Here is a 23380-nt window from a genome sequence, read left to right on the forward strand (position 1 = left end):
CTATGGGGCTGCATTACACAAGGTTACCAATTGCATCACACGCTGGTTTTCCTTACCCCTATCCTTGGCATGCCGCATCGTGTTGATGAAAATTATTGTTTTACCTAAATTTCTATATGTGTTCCTAAATATCCCCCATACCTCGGGAAGTAACTTCTTTCAACTACTCACAACCTAACTAATAAGACTGGCACGGGCAGGCAAGCAACTTCGCACACATTGGGACACTCTCACTCTGTCACTCCCTAAAGGAGGGTTAAAAGGTTCCAGACATGGAACTTGATTATTTATGTACGAACCTAATCCATTTATACCACACCTAGCTTTATAATAGGGATGTATGGATCCTGTCCCACCATCTTCATACTTGGGATCCTTGTTGTTGTCTACCATACTAGCAAACACCACTGTTGTGTATACCTCGAAAGTGTGGCATGGATTGGCCCGTAAGCTTAACAAGCCACTACTGTCCTCCTCACTCATTCCATTACCATGTCACCCATTGCTTCCTGTCATGCACAAGAACACTTGTAGACAATTACTTCAAGATCGAGGTATGACGCACTGGGGAGATTTTTATAGCGAGGGAACGTTTAAACCCCAGGGAACCTTTTTTGAGGGGGTGATTCACGCTTGGATATATTTTTATATATCATATTGCAACATATTTTACCAGCTGTTACACTTGACTTTCCGTTTGAGCCAATCAGATTTGATATTTTGCAAGTTCTACTTCAAGTTGAAACTCCTAGCCATTTAGTCTCCCACTCATATCAGGTGGGCCAATTAAAAGCGCACGCCACAGTGGTACAGGCACGTGCCCAATGGGAAGCAGACATGGGACTCATAATCCCAGATGATCAATGGAGCTATTGTTGCGTTCAAACTGGGAGGACTGCTTCCAGCAGTAGTTTTTGTATAATACACTACAAATTTCTTCATCGAATAAACTATACCCCAGCCAAGCTACATTGCTTCTGTCTTCACCCTAATGAGAACTGTGACAGGTGTGGCATGGCTGGAGCAGATTCCCTCCACCTTGCGTGGTCCTGTGGCCCAATACAGGCTTACTGGGGTAAGCCCTCTACGGTCCTTGAGGACATGGTGGGTCAGCCTATGACACTCCCTTAATAGTTCTTCTGGGCCACACGAAGGGGGTGCAGGTTAGCTACAGAAGATAAATTGCATTAGCCCGGCTTCTGGCCAAACGCAGGAATGCATGTTGTTGAGGTAGAGGGAGAGCGCCGAAATTCAAAAAATGGCTGTCTGACCTTATTTAATGTAAAGATCAAATGTTTGTACATGCTGAAATGCTGCCCCTGGATCCTCCCCACGAGACATCTGGGACCCACTGACTACCATTTTGCTTCTGCAGATACAGAGGGCAACAGATGACAATGTACATGACGACTTTGACCGATCTATCTGATTGCCCACTATGCTTTTATACCTCAATATGTGACATTTGGAAGGGCTGTGGAATTATTTTACAATCATTCTATACCTATTGTACAAGTTCAAGCAACAGAGGAGATGCTAATCCTCGATTTCCGCAGTATTGTTGTTCAGTGAAGCGCTTGCATGCCATTATCAGGTGAGTGGATGAAATGCGATACAGAAAATAGTACTGGCTAAGTATATACTGTAATGGCATTCTGAATGATGATGTACTTTGTCCTTCATTGTTGATGCTGTTTATTGAAAAAACTCAATAAATGTTATAAAAAAATACTTAAACACTATATGAAATATATAATTAACTCTTTGTCGTTTGTTACTTATCAATTATATTTGCATTTTTAATTTAAGAAACTTTTCTCCTTCCCACACAAACAACGTCTACCTAAAGGTTTGAATATATGATACTATGTATTAAAAAAAAATCCAACAAATAAATCTGTGCACCACTAAATAATTCAATATCACTCTGCTTAAAAATACCTGTATTATGGTAAAAACGTATATGCTTTGCTTTGGTGATACCTTCTGTTGCGCGTCTTTGCATCTCACCCACTGTCAGTATCTTATTGTGAATCTTATTTGTAATTTTGTGTGCTGCTTCTAGTGAGATATGCTTCTTGCCAAGAACTTGTTCTTGTTATCTTTTGTTCCTTTGCCATTTTGTTTACCTCATTATCTGATAATGTTACTAGAGATCGCAAGTATTACCTTGGCTACATAGTAATTAATTGGTACCTGTGTGTTTCAGTGATGTGGCAGCATGTCTCTGGAGTTTAACAGAGCATTTTCTGAGCCTTTTTCCTGACTCTTAAAACAGAAAGGTAGCCTTTTGGCAAAAAAATGCATACATAAAATTGTTTAGAGTACTGCTCAGAAGTAACAATACTGTTTAGATTACCATTCTACCGACCTATATGCCTCATGTCTACATTTGTTTTTTATTAGGAGTGTCCCATTTATTATTTTTCTTATCAGATCAGTGCGATATGGAGCCGCTTCTGTAGGTTGTCATCATGTTTATTGGAGTAATGTTTTTGTAATTCCTTTCAATATAGGTTTTGTAGTTTTTATACGTTACTGTTTCTTATTTTTTCAAGTGTAGAAACTATGGTCTTTTTGGAGAGTGTTACAAATGGGGTCTCTAGTTGGCAGTCGGTTTACACCCCGTCCAAGTAGGGACCCTCACTCTAGTCAGGGTAAGGGAGATTCCCAGCTCAGATAACCCCTGCTCACCCCCTTGGTAGCTTGGCACGAGCAGTCAGGCTTATCTCAGAAGCAATGTGTAAAGCCTTTGCACATAACACACAGTTATACAGTGAAAACATTACAAAAGGACACAGGGATGTGGAATTCCTATCGCCCGATGCATCTTGTTTGGGGTCAAGGACAACAAGTTTTTATGTTTACTTTGTCCTTGGGACAAGTAGGCCCAACCCCCTGCAGCACAAACCCTTTGGCTGCCTGTTTACAGAGAGTTGAACTCTCTGTAGTTGAGGTAATGTGTTTCCAAAAGATAATGCTGTTCGAACTTGTATTTATGGTTCATTATTTGAAAGCCTACATTATTAGGGTGCGTGCTGTAAATAAATGTTTTAAGGTCACACTTCACTACTGACGTTGGTTCCAGTACAAAAAAACAAAAACGTGTACACACATGTTTGAAAAGTTTAGGCTAAGAGGCTAAGTATAATGCTCCCAGAATGCTCTTTGATTATATGCAAATGAAGTGTCATTTAGTAAAATGTGTTGATGCATGCTAGTATTTCCCAAAAATATTTCTAATGGAAAATCAGTGTAACCATTTTCAACACGATTATGGGAAGCATGAAAATAAACAAACTGACAAAGCCAACTGATCTGACATATTTTTATAAGTCTTTTAGTTTCATCAATGCGTGTCTTGTTTTGACATGGCTTTTGTAACACTTTATTGTTGTGGGAGCTACCAGGCCCTCAACATTGTAACAAACATTGGCAAACCCCCCCAAAAAAGTTTTTGAACTCTTAAAGCACGCGTTGCCACCAGCGGCATAACAAAGGCCCCGCAGCCGCCCTCCAGGGGGCCCCGTCAGCACAGCACCTGCCCTGAGTGAGTCTGGAGAGGGGGCTCCTCCATGTTCTTTGCAAAGGGGCACCCTCCAGTTTCGTTACGTCACTGATTGCCACTGTAGTTCCTGACACTGAACAAAACTTTGTGTGGCAATATGCTCCTTGTGGAAGAGCAGAATGCGATCACTCACAGTAAAGCCAGCCGAAAGAGAGAGAAATAGAAGTTTAATAAAAACAAAATGTCTTTGTTAACACCAGACCTAATTAGGGACCAAGACCCACATGTAGGTAGCTTTTTGCATGTCGCAAACATGCACAAACCCAGTTTTGCGATTCAGTAACCTGGTTACCGAATCACAAAACGGGTTTGCGACTCGCAATTAGTAAGGGGTGTTCCCTTCCTAATTGCAACTCGCAGTGCAATGTAGGATTGTTTTGTGACCGCGAATGCGGGCGCACACCAATCGCAGTTTGCACCCATTTCAAATGGGTGCTAACACTTTCGCAAAATGGAAGGGATCCCCATGGGACCCCTTTCCCATTGTGAACATTTTTTCAGAGCAAGCAGTGGTCCTGCGGACCACTGCCTGCTCTGAAAAAAATGAAACGAAAACGTTTCATTTTTCGTTTTTGTTATGCATCTCGTTTTCCTTTAAGGAAAACGGGCTGCATTACAAAAAAAACCCAAAAAAACTGCTTTATTGAAAAGCAGTCACAGACATGGTGGTCTGCTGTCTCCAGCAGGCCACCATTCGTGAGGGGGTCGCAAATTGCGACCCACCTCATGATTATTCATGATGTGGGCATTTGCGAAGCCCTTGCGAATCACAGATGGTGTCAAGGACACCATCCTACATTTGGATTTGCGACTCGCAATTTGCAGGTCACAAATCTGAACCTACCTACTTATGGCCCCAAATTCTTAAAGAAAGTCACAAAAGTGCACCCATGGTATATGTTGTACCCCTATAAAATATTTGTGAACTGTATTTTAGCGTGGGTAAATACGATGTGTAGATTTGCTCATGTGAAAATCTATTGAGCATTTGCAAGTTCATTTTCCCTCCAGCACTTTCTTCCCAACCCTGGAAGACGTTCTAATTCTGCCATTGTCAGGAGTAAATGTCCAACCTTTCTTATTATGGGAAAATATTAGAGAGAAGCTGGTAAAAATCTTTCAAACATGCAGGTTAGTAGGTTTGCAGACTCAAAGGCATTCCAGCCCTGGAACTATTGCTTACTGCTTCCTCCAGCCCCAGTATGCAGATCTGCTACAGTGGGGATTGAAATTCCAAGTATTCAAGCCCTACTATGGTAGTAGCCCTGGCATAATCAGAGAGGCTATTAATTGCTGCCATAATTTGTAGCCACACTATATGGCACCAAAGGGACAAGTAGATCCTTTTACAGGACAAGTAGATTTGAGAAGCAACCTGTCCCCTGGACAAGTAGATATTTTAATAAATTCCACACCCCTGGGACACCATACCAGTTTTAGAAAAATAGCCAATATTTATCTGTTTAAAACAAGAACAAAACGAGAAAAATCCAACATACAGTAATAAAGATATGAATTTTGCAAGAATTACTTAAAAATACAGTTCCCTGAAGTCAATAGCTCCGTCTGGGACTATCACAGCGCTGCGAACAACAAATCCAACAGTTTAGGCTGGCTGCAGCATCAGAAAGACCTGCAACCAGTACTTTGGAAATGTAGGGCATCGTAATCCTCGCAATGAGATCCGGAGTGGGGCATCGCTTGTGTCGGCAGGCGTTGGTTCCGGAGGTTGGTGCAGGGGTCATCAGGCCCTTGAAGTCAAACGCACTGCAGTTCGAACTCTGGGCTAATGACGAAGTCAGGATGACGTCAAGACTATGGCGCGGAGCCGGACAATGCGACGTGCGGTGCCCACAGGTCACGGTGCAAGCAGCAGCTCAGTGACAGCAGCGGCAGTGAGACCAAAACTGCGGTGTGAAGCAGGGCAGTGCGACTGGCAGTGTCTCCAGGTTGTGGTGCAAAGCAGCAGTGTTGTCGTTGCTGAAGCGATGTCATCACTAGGCTTAAGGTGGCAGTACGATGTGGGGCGGGCTCTGTGTGGCTCCCACAGGTCGTGCTAAAGATAGGGATGTCTGTTGGCAAGGCTGGAGTTGATGGCGCTGGCGTCAGTGGACCAGAGCTGTGGGAGGGGACAGTGCTTTGTGTGCCTCACGATCCATGTCCTCAGGTCACGGTGCAAGCAGAGGCATCGGTGTCAGTGTAGAGCATCGTCGTCTGGGATATAAAGGCTGCGGTGGGAGCAAGGCGATGTGGAGTGCGGGGCCCACAAGTAATAGTTCAAGCAGCGGCTCAGGGGGGGGTGAGACCAGGGTGGAGTGCAAAGCTGGGCACGGCTCCGTGAGCGGTCGTCAGGTCACAGCGCAGGCAGCAGCGTCGCCAACAGCATTGTGGTGGTTTTTCTTCTGTTGCAGCACAAAATACACAGTTCCCAATGCTGTAGGCAGATCAACCTGAAGTCTTTGATATCCCTGAGACTTCAACTGGAGATATGCTCTACTTCTAGCCCTTGGAGAAACTTCACAAGCAGGCTACACAGCAAAGTCCAGACTTTGTCCTCTTTAAGGCAAAGGCAGAAGCTGCAGGCCAACCCAGCAAAGCACACACAAAGGGGCCATACTTCTCCTCCAGTTCTTCACCTCTTCTCCTTGCCAGAGGGTCCTCTTGATTCAGAAGTGTTTTAAAAGTCTGGGGTTTTAGGTCCACTACTTATACTCATTTCTGTCTTTGAAGTAGGCAAACTTCAAAGGAAAGTCTCTGTTGTTCACAATATCCTGTCTTGCCCAGGCCTGGCTCCAAATAGAATGAAAACAACCCAACTTCATGCTAAGGATTCCGAAATACTAGAATCCCTATAAAGCTCTGACTACAGAGCTGACCACAAAGATAACCAAAAAAAGCCAAAACAAGTTGTACATTTAAAGCAAATAGACAATTAATACATTGTATTAATTAATACATTAAATATATATACTTCATCTAAGCCAACGATAGAAAAATAGAGAAACTTACAGAGAAAACATAGTCAAAACACCCCCTATACTAAAGAAATAACAAATTCACAATCATACAAGCTCAATCACACTCTAAAAACAAACCAAAATACACCTAGCACTAAGATAGGTCGAAAAAAAGAGGAACAACAATCTCCTCCTTGTAATGTTTAATCAAAGACACAAATTGCAACTCATATACAGAAACAGAAAACAGTTTTTCTTTTTGTGTTGATATATTGTCTCTCAAGTCAGTCTCCTTTATAGCTGTGATGGAACACAAATCCGATCCAAAGTCTTGGTCCCGGTGTGCAAGTGTCCAGGCCTGGCCCCAGACAGGGAGTTGGAGACTGCATTGTGTGAGGCAGGCAGAGCCCTTTCAGGTGCAGGTTCCAGCTTCTACCTCCCCACTCTAGCCAAGGAGACTCATCAGGATATGCAGGACACACCTCAGCTCCCTTTGTGTCACTGTCTAGAGGGAATTCACAAACAGCACAACTGTCCGACCTACCCAGATGAGGATTCCATAGGCAGGCAGGGGTAGAGACTGGTTAAGCAACAAAATGCCTACTTTCTGGGGTTTTAGGTCCACTACTTATACTCATTTCTGTCTTTGAAGTAGGCAAACGTCAAAGGAAAGTCTCTGTTGTTCACAAGATCCTGTCTTGCCCAAGCCTGGCCCCAGATAGGGGGTCGGAGACTGCATTGTGTGAGGACAGGCAGAGCCCTTTCAGGGGCAGGTTTCATCTCCTACCTTCTCATTCTAGCCAAGGAGACTCATCAGGATATGCAGGAAACACCTCAGCTCCCTTTGTGTCACTGTCTAGAGAGAATTCACAAACAGCCCAACTGTCAGTCTGATGCCGACGAGGATTCCATAGGCAGGCAGAGGCACAGAATGGTTAAGCAAGAAAATGCCTACTTTCTAAAAGTGTCATTTGACAAACAGACAATCTAAAACCCAACCCTACAAAAACATGTATTTTTACATTGTGAGTTCAGAGATCCCAAACTCCATGTCTCGATCTGCTCCCAATGTGAATCTGCACTTAAAAGATATTTAAAGGCAGTCCCCATGTTAACCTATGGGAGGGATAGGCTTGCAAAAGTGACAAACTAATTTGGTGGTATTTCACTATCAGGACTTGAATTACACACCAGTACATGCCCCACATCTTAAATACACTGTACCCTGCCCATGGATCTACCTAGGGCCTACCTTAATACTGACTTACATGTAGTAAAAGGGAAGGTTTGGGCCTGAAAAGTGGGTGCACTTGCCAGGTCTAATTAGCAGTTTAAAACTACACAGAGACACTGTAGTGGCAGGTCTGAGACATGTTTACAGGGCTACTCATGTGGGTGGCACAATCAGTGCTGCAGGCCCACCACTAGCATTTGATATACAAGCCCTGTGCACCTCTAAGTGCACTTTACTAGAGACGTATTAGTAAATCAAATATGCCAATCATACTTTACACAGGGGGCATTTGCACTTTAGTGCTAGTTAGCAGTGGTAAAGTGTGCAGCGACAATAAACCAGAAACACATCTGAGGAGTGAGATGGCAAAAAGTTTGGTGATAACCCTGCAAAAAAGGGTCATTTCCAACATAGTGCCAACAAATAAAACAAGTGTATGTTACACTATGATGTGGTGTAGATGACCCTTCTTTGATTTATGCTGTTATAGTCCATGTTGTGGGTTTTCCCATATATCACTCTGATAATAACTTACCCAGGAAACATATTACTGTTCCTAGTGTTCAAGATACTTGTATCTGTAGTGGTGCCGTCTTCCTCCCGGGGTGCTCGCTGCTTGTAAAATATTATTTTGTCATCTTGAAAAAAATGATATGTTATGGTGTTTGTAAGTTCGTAAAACGTACCTTTGTTGTACTCAATTTCAGGATTAGTTCTGATTTTATTTTGAGTAACAGTGTTTCTAAATTTCTTCCCTAAATCTAAGGTCCGTGTTTGCAAGATTGCACAATTTGAATTGTTCTTCCATACGATGTAGTTCTTGGAAATGTTTAGCAAGGCACCTCTAAATGCCATATTACTTTCCTCCTAACCAGTTATCGTACCAATAAGTCAATAGAACAGAAAGAAACATGACAATCTCTATCCCACTTCCACATCTAGCTCCATAAACCCTGACACCAGCAAGTTTAAGTGCCAATTTGCCACCTTAAATTATAATATGGTGAAGCTGTGATGATGCTTTCTCCAGCAGTATTCCAGGAAGAGCCTCTACATATAAAACATCCACAAGAGCAATAAAGCAGCACACGTTTCAACATTTCAAGAAAATAAAATACAATTTGGGTATTTTATTCCAATACCTGGGTAAAGGATAGATATGGATCAGGCTGTACAATTTCACGTAATTTCTCGTAAAATGAAAGCCAGAACAAAGCTTTAACAGGGCTGTGTTTTGTTGCCAGTATTGTTTAACTAAGGCTTTGCCAACGAGTAGAGTAGTTCACCTGCATGCAGCCCCGCCGACTAAATTAGAAGCTTTTGTTTTGTTGAAATAGTATCTTATACCAAAATTGAAAAGTGTGTATTCGAAACAGAAATATATGTATTTTCAAAACTCCATAGCATCCAAAATATATAAAAGCTGCAACTTGAATGGTACATCATAGAGCATTAAGGTCATTTATTGAAAATAATATTACCTGTGGCTGTTATGTATAAACCTTGTACAAGCTTTCCAAAATAATAAAGCCTTTTCCTCATTAATGATAGCAATGCTGTGCTGGAGTGATCCTGCATACGGCAGCACTAATGTTACTACACTAATATTTGTAGCTCGGAATGATTTTTTATTGAACATAAGTAGCTCTTATTTCTGAAAAGGTTGGAGACCCCTGTTCAACTTATACATCACTGATCTTTTTTTTTTTTAAATCTGTTTATTAAACATTATGCACACACAACAACATGTTTAGTCAATGATAATTTTTCAAATTGTTTACACGCATTTGTAAGTCACTACAGCGCGGTTGCGCAATACAGTTCCGAAAACACCATTGTAAATTATGCAACTAATTGATTAACTAAGGTCACAGCTAAACACCGCTGGTATTATTCCTAATGCTGGATGCCCCAACCCCGGATGGTGGGATGAAATAGAGAGAGGGTCCGATTATTATGCTTGGAGATCAGGGCAACACCCTTGAGATGTTAGTTGTGAGCTATAATAGGGCATAGAGCCATTTTAGGGATACCCAAAGCCAAGCATGTAGTGCATGAAGGCGTGGTCCCTGCGTAAGCAACCAAGAGTACTGCCACATGCCGTTAGGAGGGGGCATGAGGGAGTTAATGTACTGAAGGATTGTGGGCGGGGGGCATGTGTCATCCCTGTTTTCGATCGCTACCACAAAAATGTCCCAGACTTCGGGGCCATCCTGTATTAGGCCCTTGTATTGCAGTAAGCATAATGTCTGAGCTTCGGCCTGCGAGCGACTGTGCAAGTCACGAAGCCAGGCAGAGTGAGATGGTACGTGTGGGGCTTTCCAGTGCGTGGCTATCAGGCGCTTGAAGACAGCAAATGCCAAATCAATAAATCTGTGCAGATGTTTATCGCCTTTGGCGCGTTGACGTATGCCAAGTAGACATGAGTCAGGGGTGGACGACAAAGTGTGAGATGTAATGTCTGCTGTGGTATTTGTGACCCGATGCCAGGCTGAGTTTATGGGGTGACAGCTCCAGACCATGTGATAGAAATCTGCTGCCGGGGCAGCACATCTAGGACATGTCGAGTTTGCATTCGGGTATATTCTTTGGATGCGGGCCGGAGATAAATATGCTTGGTGAATATAATTGAATTGGGTGTAACGCAACCGAGGGTTGCGGGATATTGACTTAATCATTGTAAGAGCCGCAATCCATGTTTTTTGTGATAGTGGTGTAGGGAGGACAGAGTCCCAACGTGCTTTAGCAAGCGGTAACGTGGAGCAGACCTCCGTCATCAGTACTGTGTATAATTTAGTTATGATGCCTTTTGCGCTGCCCATCGTAAGAATAACAGTAAGTAGTTGGGATTCGGGAGGTTCATTATTGCCGGAACCCCAAAGGTTGTTAAGTAGTCGTTTAATAGCGTTGTACATCAGGAAGGCTCCTGTGTGCATAACCCCAGCGGCCACTAGGTCCGCGAAGGTGAGTAATTTAGAACTCGAGTAGTAGTCGCCTACGTTTAGAGTACTTATGTCCCGCATATCGTGATTTAATGATAATGTTTGGGTGTTTGGTAGCTGGAGCAGTGGTAACAGGGGGGAGTAGGGGGATAGAGGGGACTTACTTTGAACGTATCTGTGCCAACAGAAGTGAGCTGCCTCTAGTAATATAAATTTTGAGGGTAGGCGGTTAGGGCCAGATAAGAGTGAGGACAGCAATGTTTGCGGGGCCAAATATGATTGCAGCATTATGCCTTCAGGGGAAGGGGTCTCTTTGAGCCATATAGACACCCATAGCAGCTGAGAAGCTGCGTAATATCTCTCAAAGTTGGGCATGCCCAAGCCCCCCGCCTCTTGCGGGTATTGTGTTGTAGTTAACGCTACCCTGCGTCTGTCTCTGCCCCAGAGTAAATCACCCAATAATGAGTGCAGTTTGTTAAAGAACGCTCGTGGCAGACACAGCGGCAGGGCAGTAAAAAAATATAAGAACCTTGGAAGGATGAGCATTTTAGCTATTGCTACTCGACCCATGGGAGATAAGGGGAGTGAGCCCCAGAATGACATTGAGCTGTGAGTAGAGCCGAGTGCTCTATCAATATTGCCTTCTTTCAGGTCAATAATGGAGTGATAGATTTGGATCCCGAGATACTTGAAGGTATTGTGTGACCATGGGAGTTGATATTGCGGTAGTGTCATGTGAAGGTCTGTTGGTATGGGGGTAAGAGGTAAGGTACTTGATTTGGACCAATTGACGCGTAGACCAGAAGCCAGGGCAAAGGAGTCGAGCATTGATAGAACCCCAGCCATGGAGGTGGAGTGATTACGCAGGTATATCAGGGCGTCGTCCGCATATAAGGATATAATACGATGTGTGTTAGATTCGGAGATGCCCCACAGGTGCGCGCAACTTCGTAGTTTAATTGCTAATGGTTCCATAGCTATGGCAAATAATAAAGGGGATAATGGACATCCCTGTCTGGTGCCTCTGCCTATGGGAAACGCCTCAGAGATAACACAACCGTTTTTGACTCGAGCTGTGGGTTTATAGTAGAGCGTTTTGATCCATTGTAAGAAACCGGAGCCAAAACCAAACGCTTTAAGTGTGCGTAGAAGGTAATCCCAGCTCAGCGTATCAAACGCTTTTTCAATGTCTAAGGAGAGGGCTACAGCTTTTGGTTCTGTGTTACTGTGCATTATGTGAAGCAATCTTCTGATGTTTAAAAAGGTGCTTCTCCCAGGGATAAAACCAGACTGGTCTGAGTGTATTAAACTTTCTAGGTGGGGAAGTAATCTATTTGCTAGTATTTTCCACAGCAGTTTACAGTCTGTGTTGAGAAGAGAGAGTGGTCTGTATGATGTAACATCTAAAGGGTCGCGGCCTGTTTTTGGGAGAACAACTATTAGAGCTTCGCGCATGGATTCCGGTAATAGTAATTTATTTTGTGCTTCATTAAATACTTCTATGAGTGGCTGCAGAAGATGTGTAGCGTGGGAATGAAAGTACTCCACCGGCAGGCCATCTGAGCCAGGGGTTTTGCCACGTGCCATTTGTGTTAGTGCTACGCGCAATTCTTCTATTGTAATGGGGCCGTCCAAGGTGGTATCATTGTCTATAATATGTTGGTTGTGAGAGACAAATGTTAATATATCAGTTAGTTGCTGCTCTGACGGGGTGGGAGGAGGTGTATATAGAGTGCAGTAGTATGTTAAGAAGGCGTCGTTGATTTCGGATTGAGTATTGACAATGACGCCGGAGCTTAAACGTATTGCACCAATAGGTGATGATTGCGAGGGTTGGCGGGTCAGCCACGCCAGTAGTCTGCCCGATCTATCTCCTTCAGCGTGTTGCCGTGTCATGTAGTGTCTGTAGTCGTGCTTACCCAGCCTAGTGTCTGCTTCTTTGTAGGCAGCTTTAAGCGAATTCAGTCCAGACAATGTGGCCTCGCCAATGGAAACCTCGATCTCCGCTTTACGGAGCTTGACCTCTAAGTCATGTAGTTCTTTAGTGAGTATCTTCTTTACTCCCACTGTGGCTGCGAGGCAGTGGCCTCGTATCACCACTTTGTGGGCATCCCATTCTGTAGCACGAGATGCTGTTGTGTTTTTATTTAATAAGAAATAATCAGCCAATTGTTTGGACATTTCTGTATGGAAGGGAGGATCTAAAAGAATTTCTGGTTGCAGTCGCCATGTTGGGATGCGGGTATGCATGTGGCCCCAGGCCATTATTGTGCATTATGGGTTGTGTTCCGATATAGTGCGTGCCAGATATTCGGTACTACACATTTTCTGGATTACAGTTGCGGACACAAAGATCATATCTATTCTGGTGTATAATTTATGTACTGGGGAGTAGTAAGAATATTTGCGGTGGGTGGGGTGACCTATCCTCCAGATGTCACTTAAATTATTGTGAGAGGCCCATTTTGCTAAAGCTTGTGAGGCTCGGTTGGATGAAGCCGCACCAAGAGGGGGGAACGAACGGTCTATTTGAGTATTCAGGACGCTATTAAAGTCACCCCCCCAGATGCACTCTAATGCAGGGTCACTAAGACTGCCAGGGGTAAGCGTATTCAGAAAGTCACCTTGACTAGTGTTAGGGGAGTATAGCGCTACCAACGCTAGTGGGGATCCGTCAAGGACGCCTTCTAGTATCACATATCTACCTTCTGGGTCGCATTGTGCGCGAGTCGTAGTAAATGGGACCCCAGGGGCAATCCAAATCGCCACACCACGAGCAAAGGAAGAGGAGGTGGTGGCGTGTAATTGTCCTTTCCATTTTAAGCGTGTATTCTCTAATGTGGACTTAGTGAGGTGTGTCTCTTGTAGCAGGGCAATGTGTATTTGTTGCCGTTTAAGAAATGTATGAATCCTTTGTCGCTTTTGCGGCGCTGCCATACCTTTGATGTTCCATGTGAGTATCTTGTATTTCAAGATTCCCCGTTGTGTTTGAGAAGCCATAATGCATTGGCAAATATAACTAAAACGGGGAGGTGCTTGTCCCCCGGTCCTATTATGAGAATATTACAACGATTGCCCTTTGAGACCAGCCAGGTAGCGTTCTCGGCGCTGTTAAATGTGAGCCTATCGGTGTGGCGTATGCGGGTAGGGTATTTGCGGATGCATTTGCGGTGAGCTAGCGTGTGACAAAGCCAGTAACCAAAAAAAAAAATAAGCACACTTGAAAACAATATATAACATCAACAAGAATAGTGAAAAAATGAAAAAAATTCCGGCTATTGCCGGAATGGGAGAACAGTCCATATGGCGCATGGAGGGTGCCAAATAGTGTTAGTACAGAGCGATAAGATATAACCGCCCTGCCCAGGTTGTTTATGATGCTGAGTGCGCCGCCCAGGCCCGGGATCGAGCCGTGTGCCGCACCCGAGGGTCCGCAGTGTCGCCAGGTTTCCCTCGGACATCCAAGGGGAGGAAGTCCCGTTATCGTGTGTAAGAAGGAGGGATGGGTGAATCTCGGTTAGCTTAACAGATATCATCTGCTGTGCGCGGCGTGAGAGAAGGGCCTCGCGTGGATTCCGCTGAGTCAGAAGCAGGGTCGTGGTCTGGTTCCCCATCTGTTTGATTAGACAGGGCGGTTGGTGATGTATTAACGAATCTAGATGTGACTTGCAGAAGAAGGGAACGTTCAGTTTGTGATTGTTCCGATGAGGGTTTAGCGCCTTGTTTTTAACGTTGCTTCCACCTTGTCTTAGGTGGATACCAGCTGTTGCCTGGAGTGTCTGTGACTATCGGGTCAGCAAGACCCTTGGCGTGTGGCCAGGTCCAGGCATCCTCTGGTGCAGTGAAGAAATGTACACGAGTGTCATCTTGTACTCAGAGTCTGGCTGGGAACATCAACGCATATTTGATGTGGTGTTTGCGAAGGCATTCTTTGACACGATAGAAAGAGCTCAGTTTCTTCTGGACTTCCACTGTAAAATCTGGATATGCAGTGATCATTGCATTTTCAAAGCGCAACGGGCCGGATTTGCGAAACAATTGTAGAATGAGGTCTCTGTCACGGTAATTAAGGAGTTTCACTATCAGTGGGCGAGGCTGAGCGCCAGGCGGAGGGGGTCTTCCCGGAACCCTGTGGGCACGTTCGACAGAGAAGAACTTCGGGATATTGTCTTTGAGGATTGTATCCGTAAGCCATTGTTCTATGAATAGTTCTGCGCTGGGGCCTTCAACACGCTCTGGAAATCCTACCAGACGTATATTGTTGCGTCGGGACCTGCTCTCTGCGTCCTCCGCTCTGCGTTTTAAAAGGTCCACCTCCGTCGTTAAGTATGATAATTGCGATTGGAGATCCTTCACAGATCGGGATAGTATTGCAGAATCTTTCTCTAATTCAGATACCCTGTTGGACAGTGCGTGTTGATCAGTTCGGAGTATGTTAAGGTCTTCTGCTACCGAGCCTATCTTGGCTTCTAGAGTGGACTTAGTGTCTAGGATAGCTTGCAGTATCTTCTCGAACTGCGACGTGTGTGATTGTAATGTGATGTCCATCTTCTGCAAGGCCAGTTGCATGGACACTTGGGTGTCAATGGGAGAGGGGGTGTCAGGATCCATTTTACCTGGAGGTGCACGTGGGGTTTTTGGTTTGACCATTTGGCAAATTGGTTTCAGGAGAGTTTAGACAGTATAGAACCGGGTGGAGGCAATGCAGGAGGGACGCTCATAAAATGCCACCTGTGGTGCAGTGATGGCACTGTTCCGGGGGGCTGAGGATAACAATTAAAAGCAAAAAATGAAATTCTGCCGTCTACAGGGTAGCGTACCAAGCGTGGGAGACAATTCACACGTCACCGGGGCGGGTCTGTAGGCGCGTAGTTGAGATGTGAGCTGGTGAATATCTGGTGGAAAAATGGGTGCTCCGCTGTTTTGGATCGAGTTTAGTGCATGTCCCAACTTCTGGCAGCAGGTGGGATGAGCACGCTGTGTCACTGTAGATGGAAGAGATGGTGTTGTCCCAGAGGCTCACAGGTGTAGCGGGACAGTAGGATAATTGAAAGTATCACCTTTGAGTAGGATGAGGCGCGCGTCGCAGGTCGGTTCAGCCTGGGTGCCAAGGGCAGGCTGCCCAGTTGAGGGACAATGAAGAAGAATGTGTGGACAATGGGCAATTATATTAGCAAGTGTTAGTTCAGGTAGGAAGGCCGCTACACCTCCAACACTGGCACGCCACTCCCGCGAGCCCTCACTCGGAGCGTCGGTATGGCCTCAAGCGATGGGCCCTGTGGGATTTCGGACGTGCCCACTCTCAATGGCGACAGCCCTGCACGGGGGTTGTTGATGTGCGGAATGTAAGCACGTGCCCACGTGCGCGACACGCAGTTTACAGCTTAGTTAAAAGTGCGCACCCACCTCAGTCGTAGTCCGCAGGGCTGAGGTTTCTGTAGTATGGTCTCCGGGCCGGACGTGAATTCAATCCGCGATGTGGGTCCACTGACAGCTGGGCGTTGTTATATAGACCACAGTCCCTGTCACGGGCTCGATCGCAATGCAGGGCTCAGTGAGCTGTAGCTGCTGTTGGTGTAGGTCCTGCCACCAGTTGGAGTATCCAGGGCACATCAGTGTTAAGCTTGTCCAGCAGGAGGAGTGCGCTGTAGAGAGGGGCAGCAGGCCCCTATCCGTGGAGTATTATTTTCATAGTGGGGCAGCCTCGTCCAGAACGGCTGCCCCGAATCGCAGACAAAAGTGTGGAGCCGCCCTTGGCCCCACCAGCTGGGTCGGTATTACCGCGGCACGACCTCTGGGCCGGCCACGGGTGCAGTGGCTGAAGCAGGCAGTGGCCCGGCAGCTCGCGTCCTCGCGAGCCTCCCGGCCTCGGATATGGATTCAAATCCACCCGCCCGGCAGCCCGCACGCAGCGTGCGAGGCGGGTGCGGCGGCCGGAGCACAAACGCGGGCACCAGAAAAGGCAGAGCCGCCGACGGCTCCACCAGAGCAGAAGTTGTTTACGCGACTCAGCCTCCGGGCTGGTCGCTGACGCGGCTGCCGATGCAGGTCCGGAGTCGGCGGCTCGCGTTACTATGAGACCTCAGGCCGCGGTCGTGAGCCCATCTACGGCCTCGCGGCAGCTCGCTCGTGGAACGGAGAGCGGGCGCATTGTCCGGATTCCGGACACAGCCCGTATCGCGGGCCCAGGACAGCGATTTAAGGCGATGCCCGCGGCCCTCTTTCAGGGTGCAGGCATCGCAGACAGGATGTTTATTTGGGCCAGGGATCGGAGCTGCAGTTTATGCTGCTGCTCCGGTCGCCATGTTGGCCACGCCCCCATACATCACTGATCTTAATAGCAGTATCAAGTATATGTCCTCTCGGTCTGCAAAAATTGGTCAAATACTTACCTCCCTCCAATATGCTGACAATATTGTTTTATTAAGCAAAATGTCAGTAGGCCTGCAGCAGCGTATTAATGCATTTACTATTTTTTGCTTGAAGAATTATATGGAAATAAACCCGGAAAAAAAAAAAAACTAGTACTCACTGGGCGAAAAAAAAAAAGAAATCTGGCACATAGAATATTAATAAAAGTGTCAGAATGTCCACCTATAAGTAGATAGGCATATTAGATGATCAGCGAGTTAGCTTTAAACAAGCTAACAATTGTGATGTCCATCGTTGAAGCCAGTTCAGAAGGCCAAATGTATGTCAACTACATGCCAAGTACCATTTTGCAAATATACTATTTTTTTATTAGGGGAAAAAATAAATAATTAATAAATTAATAAAAAATAAAATAAAACAAAATGTCCTCTCTGGTAAGCTTTACTCTGTCTCCCCATCACCCTACTTCTCTATCAAGCTATCCTCCATCCCCACTCTGACTCATCCCAAACCCATTGTACTACTTTGTTCTCCAAAATAACCCTGCTTAAGATATTCCCTCCTCTACTGCTCCTGGCTCACCCCACACCTCAGTTTACTACTATGATCTCCCTCGTTTATCTCACCTTTGACTCATCCAAAACCCCTTCTGCTACTATGATCTCCATAACCCCTTTCCACAGACTCCTCCCTCCTCCATCTCTCCTTTACTCACCCCAAGCTTCATCCTATTATTATAAACTCCCAGTGAACACTTCTGGATTCGTCCCTCCTCTATCCCTCCATTGTTCTAGTCAATCCTCCGCTCAAATTAACTCATACTAATACTGTACTCATATTTCCCTATACTAATCCATCACTAATTCCTCTTGGGTTCCAGAGTAACATGCTACTCGACAAAAAGCGCTTCGACACCTCATCAGGGGTCGTAAGCGCTATATAAATACAATTACAATTACAGTGCAGTGTACATAGGATGCTATAAACCATTTCACCCTCCACATTGCAGGACCAGATCCATTTAGAGTTCAACCTTAATGAACATGCTATGTCAAAACAACTGCATCTCTAAAAGTGTTCAATGCCTTTAAAAGGGTTCTATCCAGCTCATTAAAATATCTTATTCGGAAGGAAATGATCATAAAAAGAGAGTATATTAGCAGTCCATGGAAAATATTTTTACATGAAGCAATTATACAATTGAACATCATAGAACAATGGAATTCTAATATGATTAATGATTTATTTTTAAAAAATATAAAAATTCTGTAAATATCTTAAATATTAATCCTATGTTGAATATAAATTATCTGTGAGGAAACACTTGTATGCTTATACACTCCTATTTTCATGGCCAAAGGCAATCCAACTTGTAAGCCCGTTTCCCACTTTACATGAAGGCTAAATTAATGAAATATCGACAGCGTCTGTTACCATTTTGGGATTTCATACCTGGATGGGGAAAACTAAGGGCCTGACTTAGAGTTTGGCAGACTGGTTACTCCGTCACAAACGAGACGGATATCGGGTCCGCCGTATTACAAGTTTCATAGGCTACAACTGATGTCGGACGGGAGATCCATCACAATTGTGATGGGTAACCCATCCACCGAACTCTAAATCAGGGCCCAAGTGTGTCTCAAATCTGTGGTCGTTTTGGCTACAAGAAATAAACTATTTAACACATCTTAAGCACATGTCCAACACATTTATTTGCTGGTAAGAAACGCTCTGCAATTGCTTAGATAAACAGGGAGTTCTAGCTTGTCGACGAACTGTAATCTGCTTTCTTAAGCAAGATAATCCATAGTTGTCATCTAGATTTATTAAGGAAGAGCATTAAGATGAGAAATGTTTGTTTGATACATACCCTGATTAACTGTATTGTATTTCATTGTAATACTCTAGGGCTGGTACTATTAAGACCAAAAAGATTATATTTGTAAATAAGGTCACCACTCATTTCATTCATGGATGATGTTGATAATTTCTATCTTATACACACACCATGATTTACTCTGTTAACTTTATTCCTTCAAGTGTGTTGAACCAGACTTTAGGTCTATGTGAAATTGGTTTTATATTTAGGTGTGGTCACTGAATATTTTAACTGTTTGTAACTTTATTTGGGATTTTTAAGTTGTAATAATCAAACTATAACATATTAATTCATTCAAATGGTATCTCACCTTCTTCTGCAAAACTTTACATGTTGAGAAAGCAGCATCTGGAATCTACATACACAAAGATAAAAATGGTATGTCAAGATTGAGTATTCAAAACGTCTACAGTTTAAACTATCCAGGTATGCGTTCTTTAGCTAAAACACATTGATTTGGAAATCACTGTATATACAAATCCTCATCATAACCCTATATCTCAAACAGCTTTTAGATTTACAACGCGGTCTCTCATCATAATAGACCTTTTCACTTAAGATTCATGTGGAGAGATGTAACAGTAAACCAGAGTCTCTTTGAGGGTGCAACACATTTTAAATGCTAAACACTGATCTGAATGAACACTGTGATTATAAGTCACCTTTCTCATGTCCAAAAAAGTGAGGGACAAAACACAAATTTGGGTCACTTGTGTTTCTGTATTGCAGGCATGTGATATCACAACTTGAGCTTGACAAATCCTTTAGGGATTGGTCAAGGTAGTTTATATCCCTCATCCTCTTCTGCAATGGCACAGACTGGCGACAAGTGATGGAATGCAAACAAGACAAACACCTAGTGATTAAGACATGTTGTTTTAGGCAGTTACATCAATAATGTTTTGGTGCTCTCTGTAAAAGCAGACCGATTGTTCCTATAAAAAAGGTCACAAGGCATAGCAAGGTCCCAAAAAGTACATTTTGGTTGTAAACAGCACACATAACAGAGACAGCTTGCTCCTTTTGTCAAAAAAATATCCATATATATATATGAGCCATGTCAAAACAAGACATGCAATGACAAAGCCATAAACCGGGCCACTGGAATTATGCAGCAGGACAGGGTCAAATTATGTGTCAGGGTTGAGTAAATTATGTGGCAAGCAAAGGCAAATTATGCTGCATCATGCAGCATTTTTTCTAATAGCATAACTTCATTTTTTCATACTTTTTAAACTTGGTAACACTCATTGGGTATTGGTTCCTCCTCATTAGTACTAGCTTAACACCCAAATATAGCAATAAGCAATAGAAGAGTGACCAATCCAGCTTTGCATAGGGCATTCCACTGAGTGGCAACATGCATCTTTGCATTTTTAGTATCTTTTGAACTGTTTGAGCTAGAATTTTTTTTGTTAAAATCTGCAGATTATGTGGCAGATGATGGATTATGTGGCAATAGGGCAAATCTATAATCATGCAAAAATTGCCGCACCGCACAATCGCATAATTCCAGTGGCCCTGGCCATAAGACTGACCACCAACGGCAGACCTGTTGCATTTGCCAATGCTTGTTTATTTTCTTGTTTTCCATAATCCTACTGAAACTGGTTGAACAGTTTTTCCATTATGAATATTTTTTCGAAATACTGCCATTATGTGCAGATGATAGATTATGTGGCAAAGGCGACAAATCTACAATTATGTGAAAATCACCACGACCGCACAATCGCATAATTTCAGTGGACCTGGCCAGATGACGGACCATCAACTGCAGGCCTGTTGCCTTTGCCAATGCTAGTTTACTTTCATGTTTCCCATAATCTTGTTGAAACTGGTTAAACTGATTTTCCATTTATGAGTATTTTCTGGAATTACTGCCATGCATCAACACATTTTAATAAATAATTATGCAAAGAAATGGTACCTAAAATTTCACAGTAATTTTGCAAAACATATTTTTCCTAGTTGCATTATTTTGTGAACATTTTATTTTGAAAGCAAAGAATCATCAATCTTGCTTTCAAGCTTCTGAAAATATTTGCATCTAATCAGGGAGCATTCTGGGAGCATTATATGTAGCCTCACACGAAACTTTTCAAATGCGTGTGTATAAATTTGTTTAATGGAACCTCTGTCAGTAGTGCAGTCCGAGCTTACAGCGTTTATTTACAGCGCTCACCCTGATAATAAAGGCCTTACATTAATGAACCATAAATAGAAGTTCGAACAGCATTGACAGATGCACACAAATATTACCTGAACTGCAGACAATTACGTCCCCTGCTCAAATTTGTTGTTCTTCACACCTAACAATATGTTCTGGGCGTTGTGTTATAGGAACTCCACATTCCTGACATATATGTGTGTGCGTGCGTGTGTGTGTGTGTGTGTGTGTCCGTGTGCAACATAAGTGTGAATAAAGAGGGTGTCCCATGTTCACATCCTTAATGTTTACAAACAAAATCCAAAATGTTTACAAACAAAATGTTTTTCAACTTTTCTATAGGATAATCATTTCTTCTCTCCATTCTCTCTCTTCCGTTAAGAAGGGAGTGAGCTGGCAGCTTACACAATCCTGGGAAGGGTGTGGGCCTACCCCAGAGAGCAAAGTTACATACCAGCCAACTGCCCTTAAGAATCCACCACTTTACAGGTTGGGGGTCAAGAGCACTCACGCAAAGCAGGTAAGGGGTGAGCTTTTAGTCAAGAAGGGAGAGTACGAAGAGATCACCAATTCTCTCCACCAGGATGATGCACTAGAACCTGTTGAATGCCTGAGGGAGGCAACTAACAAAGGGAGTGGGAAGAGACTGCAGGCAGACAAAGATGGCATGCATTGTTGTTGTGAAGACAATACCCAGACTCGGCCAACTTGGCTAAAGAAGGCCTCTCCCTTTTCGTTTTTCCATCGGTCTGTGAATATCCATCAAAAGATTAGTTTCTGTCATCAGAACCAGTATAACCTATTTCTGGGTAAGACAATGACCATATGACATGGCCAAATTTCCAAGAAACTTAAGTTAGATTTGAGCAGAACAGCTTTTCATCACTTAACACTCAACGGTTTATAAGCTCATAGCAATATAAAATAGCTACATATAATCAGTTTTAAAAAAACTCTTAATCGAGTCTCCATCACATACATACTCAATACATCCCTTTTCATAAGTACCCTGGAGTTTTGAGACACATCCTACAGCCCAACATTAACTATTCTGGTCAATGTGGGGTCCTTTCTCCACAGTTAACTTATGTTAATTTCTATTTGTAGACTTTACTATCTAGCATGGATGCCTAAAATATAGCGTTTTTGAATAATATCATGCTTGTTTGCTGCAAATATTCTACGTCGAGCAACGTACCAGAACCTATGATCAAGGAACCCATGGGAACTCTGAGCGGAGTGTGGGCTCACACAATGTTTAAACTATTTCAGTTGAGAGGGATCAAAACTGCACTACTCCAGAGTTTATGAAAAACAAAACTACCTTCAACAACTTGACAAACAGCCAGCCTGGCGCAGACTTTACGTCTGCACTGCTATCCTCAAAGCAATTTTGGTTTTAGTTAGTAGTGAACAGTGATATGAATTAAGCACCGTAGGATGTGATTAAATATTGTTTCGGAGAATGGGATCAGAAACATTGGCCAATAAAATAACAACAAATTGAACTGTTGGTTTACCTCAGAGATTTCACATTTGGATAAATCCAAAATATCATCAGCACCAGCCTCTTTCGCCTGAAAGGACAAGACAAATTTAATCATTTGATATCTTTCTTATTTCTGTCATTTTTTATCAATTTGTACTATATTAAACAGCAACTTAGTATATATGAATAAATACAAGATATGCATCCTGTTTGTGGGCAATGTGGCCTGATTTAAAGTTTTCCAGATGGTACTCTGCCTGTCAGGGTGGCAGAGGACATTACCTCCACCAACCTGACAGACTACAGTCTTCAAATTTAGAGATGGTCACCTGCCCAGATGTCATCTCTGTACATTTAAAGGAACCACCATTCCTTTCAATGTATAAAAAGTCTGGTGGATGGCTGCCATCTGTTTTGACGACCAATTAACAAACTTTTCCAAAGCTTTTATTTTCTAGAAACAAACTCTTCACATGGGAATTTGCTTCTGAAAAAAATAATGACCTTTACACCCTGGGAGATTTTTCCTCCAGAATGTGGGGACCATTATTTGTTTGTTCTGTCCCTCGTTACCTGGCAGTGAAGAAAAAAAAAAAAAGACATTACACCTTCTACCCTACATTGGGCATAATGTCCTTCCTCTGACATAACCTACTTCTTTTAGCAATCCAAGGAAGCTTTGCATCAACAAAGCCAACGGGGCTCCACTGACAGAAAATGTACAGTCTGTCCACTTCTAAATGAGGCGGATGTGCCGAGATGTACTGTTCCC

The 23380-nt window shown here is 43.6% G+C and overlaps 1 protein-coding gene across 1 annotated transcript in view; it reads right to left on the bottom strand.

Annotated features, from left to right (window-relative positions):
* LRSAM1 (leucine rich repeat and sterile alpha motif containing 1) overlaps positions 1 to 23380 on the bottom strand; it is a 233945-nt gene that overhangs the window by 180051 nt on the left and 30514 nt on the right. The window contains exons 3-4 of the mRNA XM_069241372.1: positions 22640 to 22696; positions 19263 to 19307 (exon numbers count right to left, since the gene is read on the bottom strand). Of these exons, the coding sequence (XP_069097473.1) occupies positions 19263 to 19307; positions 22640 to 22696 (102 nt within the window). The remainder of the gene's footprint in view (positions 1 to 19262; positions 19308 to 22639; positions 22697 to 23380) is intronic.

This window comes from Pleurodeles waltl, chromosome 6 (assembly GCF_031143425.1).
Source record: "Pleurodeles waltl isolate 20211129_DDA chromosome 6, aPleWal1.hap1.20221129, whole genome shotgun sequence".
Taxonomy (NCBI): Eukaryota; Metazoa; Chordata; class Amphibia; order Caudata; family Salamandridae; genus Pleurodeles; species Pleurodeles waltl.